At 45.1% G+C, this 9,957-nt stretch overlaps 1 protein-coding gene across 1 annotated transcript; it reads right to left on the reverse strand.

Moving 5' to 3' along the window:
• Nucleotides 1–3,608: 3,608 nt before the first annotated feature.
• Nucleotides 3,609–9,603, reverse strand: CUNH1orf115 (chromosome unknown C1orf115 homolog). Its single transcript, XM_024219277.2, has 2 exons — nucleotides 9,245–9,603; nucleotides 3,609–4,484 (listed from the first exon to the last, which is right to left on the reverse strand). Exons 1-2 carry the CDS (start codon nucleotides 9,500–9,502, stop codon nucleotides 4,365–4,367), a joined length of 378 nt encoding a protein of 125 aa, XP_024075045.1. The 5' UTR covers nucleotides 9,503–9,603; the 3' UTR covers nucleotides 3,609–4,364.
• Between the last annotated feature and the right edge of the window lie 354 nt (nucleotides 9,604–9,957).

Raw genomic sequence — 9,957 nt, forward strand, 5'->3', positions numbered from 1 at the left:
ATTGGCCAAACCGGACAGTCTCTACGCAAAAGAATTAATGGACACAAATCTGACATCAGGAATCATAATACTCAAAAACCAGTGGGAGAACACTTTAACCTGTCTGGCCATTCTTTGACAGACCTGCAGGTGGCTATCTTAAAACAGAAAAACTTCAAAAACAGACTCCAACGAGAGACTGCTGAGCTGGAATTGATATGCAAACTAGACACAATCAACTCAGGGCTAAATAGAGATTGGGAATGGCTGAGCCATTACAAACATTGAATCTATCTCCCCTTGTAAGTATTCTCACACTTGCTTCTTATCAAACTGTCTGTACTGGGCTATCTTGATTATCACTTAAAGTTTTTTTTCTCTTACTTAATTGGCCTCTCAGAGTTGGTAAGACAACTCCCACCTGTTCATGCTCTCTGTATGTGTGTATATATATCTCCTCAATATATTTCACTTTATATGCATCCGAAGAAGTGGGTTGTAGCCCACGAAAGCTTATGCTCTAATAAATTTGTTAGTCTCTAAGGTGCCACAAGTACTCCTGTTCTTTTTGAGAAAAAAATTCGAATCTCAGGTTAGCTAGCAGTCATGTTTGTGAAGAATCTCTCATTTTTGAGGTTATTTGATGCCGAGAGTCTGCAAAGAGCCTGGAAAAATAGCTTTGAGAGATGTCAACTGCCCCATTTATTCGAGGGAGGTGTTAACTCAGATGCCAAAGCATGATAATGTAAATCAACTTTGTTTTCTAATTCGTTCCTCTTGTAAGAAGGGAGAGGGAGGCTCATAGATCAGTAAAATTTACTATGAGTTAAGTCTCATTTTGATGCCCCAAGTGGGTGGTCTTTGGGAATTATCACCATTCCCCATCCCCCAGTTAGAATGAGCCAAACAAAAGGAACCTAGCACAGCAAGTGGGTAGAATTAAGCCATACCAAGGGGAAGCCAAGGTCAGGGAGCTCAGACATCACACACAATCAAACTGTGAATACCTACACAATCTACTGTGAGGGGCTTCTCCTTTTGGTGATTCACATGGGCGGAACTTGTTTTATGGGCAGAGCTTGGAGCTATCCACCATTGTTTTGTTTCCAATTCAACCCTTGGATGTGTTCAACTCCTTGAGCTGTAGCATGACCTCCGAAGTAAAACATCATGGAAGTTGGGTAAAAAATGTGAAAACATACAATATAGACATGGCAGTCACACAACAGCACGCCTTCCAAAAACACCCACCTCTCAGGTGGAGCAATGGGTGTGGGTACAAAACAGGCACAGGAGATGGAAGAGTAAGTGAAAAAGCAGCAGAGGTACCAAAACCAAATATGCTCTGTGTGTCTGCTACATAAAGACAACTATCCTTTTCCACCATGGTCAACTTGGTCTGTTACACTGCCTGCTTCCTGAAAGGGTACACCACCACCTGTCCAAGCGGCCATGCCTATGACAAACCATTCCATACCCCCAAACTTACTTTGCTCCTCCATTAGGCCATCTCCAGTAAGCAGTTGATTTGTCTGGGTTCACTGTATTTAGGGAACAGCATGAAAGGCCCCTACCAACATCTAGGTATAATCACAGACTGCTCTGGTGATCCTGTATGCATGTGGTGTCACTTCAGAGCCCCTCCAACCTCACCACAGGACAGTGGGCACTGGTTTGTTCATGAAGTATGAACATGCTGCATCTCATTCAAACTCACGCTGCACCGAGGCCAGAAGTTTTACAATGCTGCCTTTTCAGATTATAAACACATCAGGGCCTGATTAGCAGAGGTGCTCGGCATGCACAGCTGACTACAGTGGAAGCCATGTGCCCCTTTGCACTCCTGAAAATTAGGCCCCATGCCACTGAACCATTTTTTCCATGTGTTGGGGGTTTGCTGACTTGGCATTTTGTACCCTGCTTTTTCACTCTGTGCTATGCTAGCACCAGGAGCTCCAGGCCCTTAGACTGACTTTATGTTGAAAGGAGGAGGGAGAGGAGAGCGTTGGTTGAGAAATATAAATAACTGACAGCAATTGTCAGCCTCAGCAAGAAATGAACTAGTTGATTTCAAGGAGGAAAAGCAGCCTTGACATGAATCACTGACAATTTAATGGCAACAATATCAGCTGTTTATTGTCTCTCTCGCTCGATTTGTTGTTTGATTGTTGGGTTTTGGTCTATTTTAGGGGCATCATTTAGCGTGCATTTCTCTTGCCAATAAGCCTCAACCTCTCCCCCGCCCCCGCCCCAAGCCCAGCACTAAAAACTCGATCTCTAGCCCCACTTTGAAAATGCATTGATAGAATCATAGAATATCAGGGTTGGAAGGGACCTCAGGAGGTCATCTAGTCCAACCCCCTGCTCAATCCAATCCCCAACTAAATCAACAAGCCTATTCCATAAAAGCTGCACCAGCCAAAGGGAGGCCATAGTTCAGTAGCCAAAGGGAGGCCATAGTTCAGTAGACAAGAGAACACAGTTACCATCAGGCAGAGCAATTTACAAGCTAAAGTTCATATTTACCTTTGTGGAAAATCCCTGGTGATAACAGGCTAGAGTCTGTGAGTTACCCATTAGCAAGCAGCTATTATATTATGGCATAAGAACTGCTGGCTGGGTATGGAATCAAAACCTGAGCCATATATCCCTCTTGCTATTTCCTCCCCCACCCAAAGAATCATTAGTTTCTCAGAAGGAAGCAAATGCAGAGCTGTAAAAAAAAAAAAAAAAAAAAAGGGGGGGGGGGGGAGTGAGATTAATCCAAACACATTTGGTGGCTCGTGTGAAGTGAGGATTGTGGGTCTGAGTGCAGCTCTGAGTGGACAAGCGTTCACATTGCAAAAAACACCATCACAACAGATACCCACTGGCAGCCTTGTTGGAAGTTTGAGCTGACACATCAAGGACAATATGGTCCTCCACCACTTACCTATCATCTCTCATCCGTAGTGATGGTTTCTCCAGGGCAGGGCGGAGGCCTGTTAATAGGCAATGTGGGGAAGCTTGCACTGCAGCTGCCTATGCTGTACTTGTTTTGTGAATAAAAAACTTCCTTTCATTTGTGCACTTAAAAATAACATTCACAAAAGCAAAGGGAGCATTTTTATTTTTATTTACAGTTCTTCATTTTTCTGATCACCATTCAGAGAAACACAATCTGGCTTCTTAAGCGAGGCAATTCCAGTTCATTCATAGTAAGGCAAAGAGAACACGCCAACAAGATTTAGTTAAAAGAATAGCAGAAAAGCACAACTTAGAACTCCAAATATTGGTAAGGAAAATGCTTGATCTCATGTCAATAACAGTTCAGATATGTTTCCCTCAAAGTGTGATGTTAGGAGATCTCCATCCAAATTTCTTAGCCCAGCCATCGGAACGTTTCATTTTGATAAGGCATCGCCACAACTTTCACAAAATGAAATGAATACAGAGTTAGTAGAATTCTATGGGCCTCAGATGTGCCTGGGAGTGTTTTTTCCAGAGTCTTGCAATATTTGGTATTTTTCTTAAAGCCCCAGCTCCCAGTGTCAAGTGATTACACAAGATTCTCAGCTTTCTTTTTTTTTTTAAGTAATTTTCTAGCCCTCACCATTGCAGAGAAAAGCTTGGCAACATAATTAGAGGGAACCCTAAAGGCTCAAAAATCAGAAAGCAAACAATATATATATTTTTTCTTAAAATCTTGTGATTTTTAAGCAAATCTCGTGATTTTGCAGGGCCCAAGACATGATTTCTCAATGTCTAGAATTGGCAATACTGAGGTAGTAAAGCCTACCATGTCTCAGACCTGAGACATATAGTATCTGAACATATTGATTGTAGCTGTCACTAACAAAGCATTAAAATACACAAGCAAATCAAAGGCTGTGAGGCTACCTTTTCCTGATACCTTTACTATCTCCATTTCCTTACATTATTTTGACTTTTCCTCCTCATAACCAGCATCAAATCTCCACTACTTCTCGCGCCTTATTCCCCTTCCTGTTTTTCCACTCAGACCTCTCTCCCTCTTCTACTTGCTTTCCCTTCCCCTTTGCTCCTTTTCACACATAGCATCAGGCTTGAGTAAATTAAGTCATTTAGAATTACAAACTTTGGCTCAATTAATTTATGATTATTTCCTTGGGCTTGCACATTCTTTCACTGGATCTGATTTTAATAGCTGAAAAGCACTTAAGATGTTTGCATGAAAGGCACTGGAGAAATGCGATTGTTCCAGAATAGAATACTCTGTCACGTCAGCATCTTCCTTTGTTGTTGTTGTTGAAAAGAATTTTCAGATGCAGGTCACAGCAGCAGATCTACTGCTAGGAAAGTACAAATCACCGTACTCCTCTATGAAAGCTCATTTTTTCTTCCTTTATGAGACAGGCAGAGCCACTCTAGCGGACCAAGGAGGCTACTGATGCTGCTACTCCAAAGGGTGCTGCATATGCAGTTGCTAATCCTTGCAGGCCAATCACCAAGTAGCGACATCCTTTCTGGAGAGCTTTGCCAACATTCTATTTTTAGAGAAGAAAGGGGCGGGAGAGAGAGAGAGAGAACAGAAAATAACATCAAATTAAACAGTTTGGGGAGCTCAAATAAAGGGCAGCCATTTTATATGTCCTTCCACAACCTCAGAATATGAACAGACCCACCATCTTCTTAGGGCTTGTCCACAGGGGAAAGTTTTACCTGTCAGACCAGCATAATTCAACTGATATAGTTATACCAGTATAAATTGCCATGTGGACACTCTTATTCTGCAGCAAGAATGGCTTCTTTTTTTTTTAAACATCCTTCAAAGTAACATAAGCTAAACTGAAAAAAGGCATCGTTCGATAATAAGAGAGTTGAAACAGGGTTATATCAGTGTAACTATATAGGTTTAAGCTCACGCCTTAGCTTATACCAGTAGAGCTTTCCCAAGCAGACAAGCCTTAAGTGTGTTATAAAGACCATTAGATTGCTTGCATTTAAGAAGGACACTAGCTGGTTAAAATTGGGGTGAACGTTTAATGGAAATGTACACAAACATTTCAACTCTTTTTGTCAACATTTCAAATTTTGACCATCTCTGTTTCAATATATATCTATTAAAAACTCACACATTTGTTTACAGCATTGCAGGAAACCCAAGATAGATTATTCAAATTGAAAATATTAATCTAATTTTCCTTTCAGTCTTGATGCTATTTACTTACATTTGGCGTTTCTCATGATTGGACAGTTAAACAGTCTGGGCCAGTGCTTTTTTGTTTATAGTTAGCTTCTAGTCAAATTTACTTTCAGGCCCTCCGGGACTAGCCCAAGACTGCAATGTTTGCATTGCACACGCTACAGGTGAATGTTTATCTGTCTAAAACAAAATCGGTGGAATCCAATCCATTTCTATTATAGAAATAGCTTTCCCTAAAATTGAATTGCAGCACCTGAAAGACCAGATGAGATCAGACAATGTCCCTTGATGGGCCAAACTCTGCAGTCCTCACTCCCATGAAACCCTATACACGTTTTAATAGCGTTAGGGTGGCCAGATTGAGAGGCAGTAGACCAGTGGGTAGGGCAGCAGATTGGAAGACCTGGGTTCTTTTCCCAGCTCAGCCATGGAGCTGCTGTATGACACTGCGCAAGTTACTGCTCCTCTGTTTCCTTCCTGTCTTTTGTGTGCCTTGTCTACAGTTAAGAGTTTTGCCAGTTTAACTATATGGGTATCATTAAACAAGCCAAACCTTTCCCCTGTAGATGCGGTTATTGGTATAAAAGTGCTTATGCCCATTCCCAGAACTGCCATAAGATACACTGGGATAAAAACTTTTATACCACTACTACTACTGTGTCTATACTAGGGCTTTTACTGACATAGCTGTGTCTGCAAAAAAAAAAAAAAAAGATACCCCTAACCAATATAATTATGCTGGTAAACTTTTATGTGTAAACTAAGGCTTAGTCTACACTAGAGAATTAGGTCAGTGTAACTACATCACTCAGGGGTATGAAAAATCAACACCTGGTCCCCTGAGTGACACAGTTAAACGGAGCTCATCCCCCGGATAGACAGCACTAGGTCAAAAGGAGAACCTAGCTATGGCCTCTAGGGGACCGATATGAGACCCTCCCGTCAGCATAGGTAGAGTCCTCACTGAAGAGATATAGTGGTGCAGTCGTGCCACAGTCGCATTTTAAGTGTAGATGAGCCCTAAACCTTAGACCAGGGATGGGCAACTGGCCGCCACTTCCACATCATTTATTTGACTCGCTCATAGGTGGCCGGTGAAAATATTTTTTTGTGGGGGAAATGGAGGAGGCTGAGCTGGGGTATGGCCATGGCTGACCCAGTTAGCACCCCCCAGACCCAAATTTGAGCACCAAGCACAGATTAAATGGACAACATTGATTTACCAAAATTATTCAAGAGGAATGTTACTTTCGGAATAGGAGTTATTTTTGACCTAAATGATGATAGTTACCAAAGTAAAAAATTGTTACTTTTCCCCCTTAAAATTTGTGTGCAACTTTCAGGGACACCTTGACTCTAAACTGATCATTTTATAGATATATGGAATCTTATTATACTTTTTTTGTTGCTGCTGGAAAAGAAAAAAATCCTCCCCCTAATACTTGTAGTTAATTAGAACGATGTCAAAATAAGAACGCTAGAGAAATGCAGCACAAAGAAATGTAAAGTATCCCTCACATGGATTAGCTTAGTGCCATTTCCAGACTGAAATGACAGATTTTCTATCCTTTGATCTAAGTGAGAGTCAGTTTCATTCCTTCTCTAATGGGACTGGTTTCTTCCGAACAACAAAGAAAGTCAGCAGGCTGCTTCCTCAGATTTAACTAATGAATTGTCTTTCAAGCAAACATTTCTCTTTCCTATGAATGGCAGCAATGTATTTCTAGAAAGCCTCAAAATATCTGCGTGAGAGATATTTAGGGATGTTTTAAAGTTAGTTTTAAGTGTGATTTTACATACCTAGGAAATCTGTTGGACAGTTACTATAGTGATCTGAGAACTCACCACTTTAGCACAAGTTTACTTTTAAGTGCAAAGGCAGGGTTGCAGCCATAGGATATTAAGTGTATTTTTTTAGCAGTCTGTGATTCACCTCCTAAGGACAATGGAGGTTAGTGCCTTTAAGACTTACACTTACAACTTTCTGATGTTACAATAAGAAGTTTGAGGAAATAATTGTCAGTTACTTCCCTTACCCTCTCCCTGAGATCCGTGCAGGATTGTTCACTACATGGTTTTGTGGTCAAGGCACAGGACTAGGTGTCAGGGCACCCGGAGTCTACTCCCAACTCTGCCACTTATTTCTGGTGTAACCTTGAGCAAGTCACTTCATTTCTCCATCTGTAAAATGGGGTAACAACTCGCAGGAGTTCAGTGAGGTGTAATGTTCCAGAAATTCTTGGCAACCCTCTAAAAAAGGGTCTCCTACTGCTGCACTTCTAAGTGACTTCTAGTGCTTGCTGTAGTCTAATTTTCCCCTCTTGCTCATCTATCTATGTACTATAAGGCTCCCATCAGCACAATGTCCGAACCCTTCACATACATCAATCAATCCTTACAGCACCTTTGCACAGTAGGGAAGTATTGCCCTATTTTACAGATGGGGAAATGAGACAGAGAGAGACAATGTGACTTTCCCAAGGCCACACAGGAAGTCTGTGGTACAGCAAGGAAGTGAAGGCAGATCTCCCCATCATCCTTCACCACACAACCATTCCTCCTCTAGTTTTATTTCCCGAAACCAGCAGTGACCTCCCTGCCAGGGCAGTCATACTTGCGTTTGCATTTAGGGTTTGTCTGGTGTATTCATTCCTTTTTTTAACACCATCTCTCAGTTTGCATTCCCTTTTCCTCTGATTTTTGAATACAATTTTTGTGACATGTCAGTTCACTAGCACATGATGCCAGTGATCAACTATTTAAAAGCACCTTACAAGTTAATTTTCCTTTGTCCCTCTGATTAACAGAGGAGTCTGAGTGACAGAAGAGGAGCCTGGCTCTTCACCATTAAAGGAGGGGGCAACAGGGGAAGACTGTGAGCTTTAAAGTCTGCATCTCCGGTGTCAGGCTACAAACTGGGAGTTGCTGTCACATTTAGCGACACTGGAGCATGACAGATCCTGCAGTAAATTCTTTCTTTGAAGCAGCATTGCACAGCGGGGAGGGTGCAGAGAAGAAAGTTGAAGGGATAGAAGAGTGCTGTAGTCTCCCACCTCCACTCTCTAACACATAGAGGAGGAAGCTGTCCTGCCCCACTAATAGGTCTCCTCTCAGCACAAGCATCACTGCCACAGATAGAGCAGAAAAATCAGGGCCATGTCTTACTGCACACATTAAAAACGGGACCTGGAAGGGAGGAAAGTGGGATGGGGAGACAGAATGTTTAGGTTCTAGTCCAGGCTCTGCTACGATTCTCTGTGTGACCTTGTGTGAATGGCAACCTGCACTTGCCTCTGTTTACCTGTTAGTGACATGGGGACTGACACACCCCACAAAAATGAGGGGAGGTTGCATTCAATAATGTTTGCAGAACCGCACACGGAAAGATGCGGGAGGAATGCAAAGGATTCATAGTGCTTCAAGTTTCAAGTGCAGTTTCTGGAGCATAAATGAAAGTCAAGTCCTGAAACGGATATTAGGTGGGGAACCACCCCCCTTAGCCCAGTCCGCGCCACCAGCAGAGCCCTTTGCTAAGAGGAGCCTGCCGGAAAGGCAGATGATGCATTTAAAACAGAGTTAAAACCGCGGAGCGTCCACCAAGCTAAACACACCGACCCCGCCTGGCTGGGGAGAGCGCGGGGTGCACGGTCCGGGCTGGTCAGTGTCAGACGCGGGGCCTCTGGCACGACTGGAGCGAGCTATTAACCCCTTCCTAGCTCGCCCTCCGCCCAGCGCCTGGCCAGGCAGCAGAGCCCGAGCCCGGCGGTGCTCAGCACCCAGGGCCGTGGAGCGCCCCGGAGCCGGCTGGGCTGGGTTTGCTCTGTGCGCGCTGATCGCTAGCCCGCGGCTCGCCCCAGGCGCTAGGGGCTGACTGCAGCCTCCGGCCAACTCCGAGCACTCGGAGTCTGGGGCCACCCAGCAGCCGCGTGCCAAGGCCCAGCCCAGCGCCGGCAGGGGCAGGCCCGGGACTCCCAAGCGAAGCAGCGTGGGGCCGTGTGGTCCCGGGAGCCGCCCCGGGCGCGGCGTTTGTTAGCGGCTCCCCCCGAGCCCGGCGGAGCCCGATCCGGGGGCAGCGCCAGGGCTGGGCAGCGGGCTCCTTACCTTGCTGTACTTCCTCAGCTTCCTCTTGCACTTGCTCCTGCCTGCCGAGCCCTCCTGCCGCAGCGGCTCGTAGTTGTCCGGGAGGAAGGCGAAGCGCACTTTCTTGGAGCGGCAGGTCTCCTCTGCCTGGCTGCCCGGGGCTCCCAGGCTCTCCTCCTCCTGCTGTTGCCTCTCCAGGATGGAGATCTTGTCCTCACCAGGCCCCGAGGAGGAGAACTTGGCTTTCACCCTCCCACCCAGCCTGGCCCCCACAGTCATGGTGCCGAAACTCGCTCCCGGGGTGGGACGGCTGGCTTAGAGTCAGGCTAGCTGCACCTCTGATCCCTTCCTGCTTCCCAGGCACAGGACGGGACTTTCCAGTGGCCTGGCAAGGGAGAGCAACAGGTGGAGCTAAAGCGAAACATATTTACATCCCAGACTGGATTAGAACCTCCCCTGCCCAGCCCTGAGTCCCGCAGAGACAGGCAAGTCACAGCAGCCTTGGTGCCATCCTCCTGCAGGGGGCTTGGGCTTTGATCTATTCTCTGCCCCTCCTTGGCCTGGTAGAAATTAGAGCTAAGCAGGGTTTTGGTGAGTGTTTGACATACTGAAAGTATTGGGGAGTGTAGAAAGCTTCTTGGTTACCCCCAGCTTTCTAAACCCATTGGAAGTGCTAGGGCCCTTGGCAGGGGGCATGCTTCCGCCCCTTAGGATCGAAGGAGACACTAGCAGCC

This window comes from Terrapene carolina, unplaced genomic scaffold (genome assembly GCF_002925995.2).
Source record: "Terrapene carolina triunguis isolate 2854851 unplaced genomic scaffold, T_m_triunguis-2.0 Scaffold262, whole genome shotgun sequence".
NCBI classification, from domain to species: domain Eukaryota; kingdom Metazoa; phylum Chordata; order Testudines; family Emydidae; genus Terrapene; species Terrapene triunguis.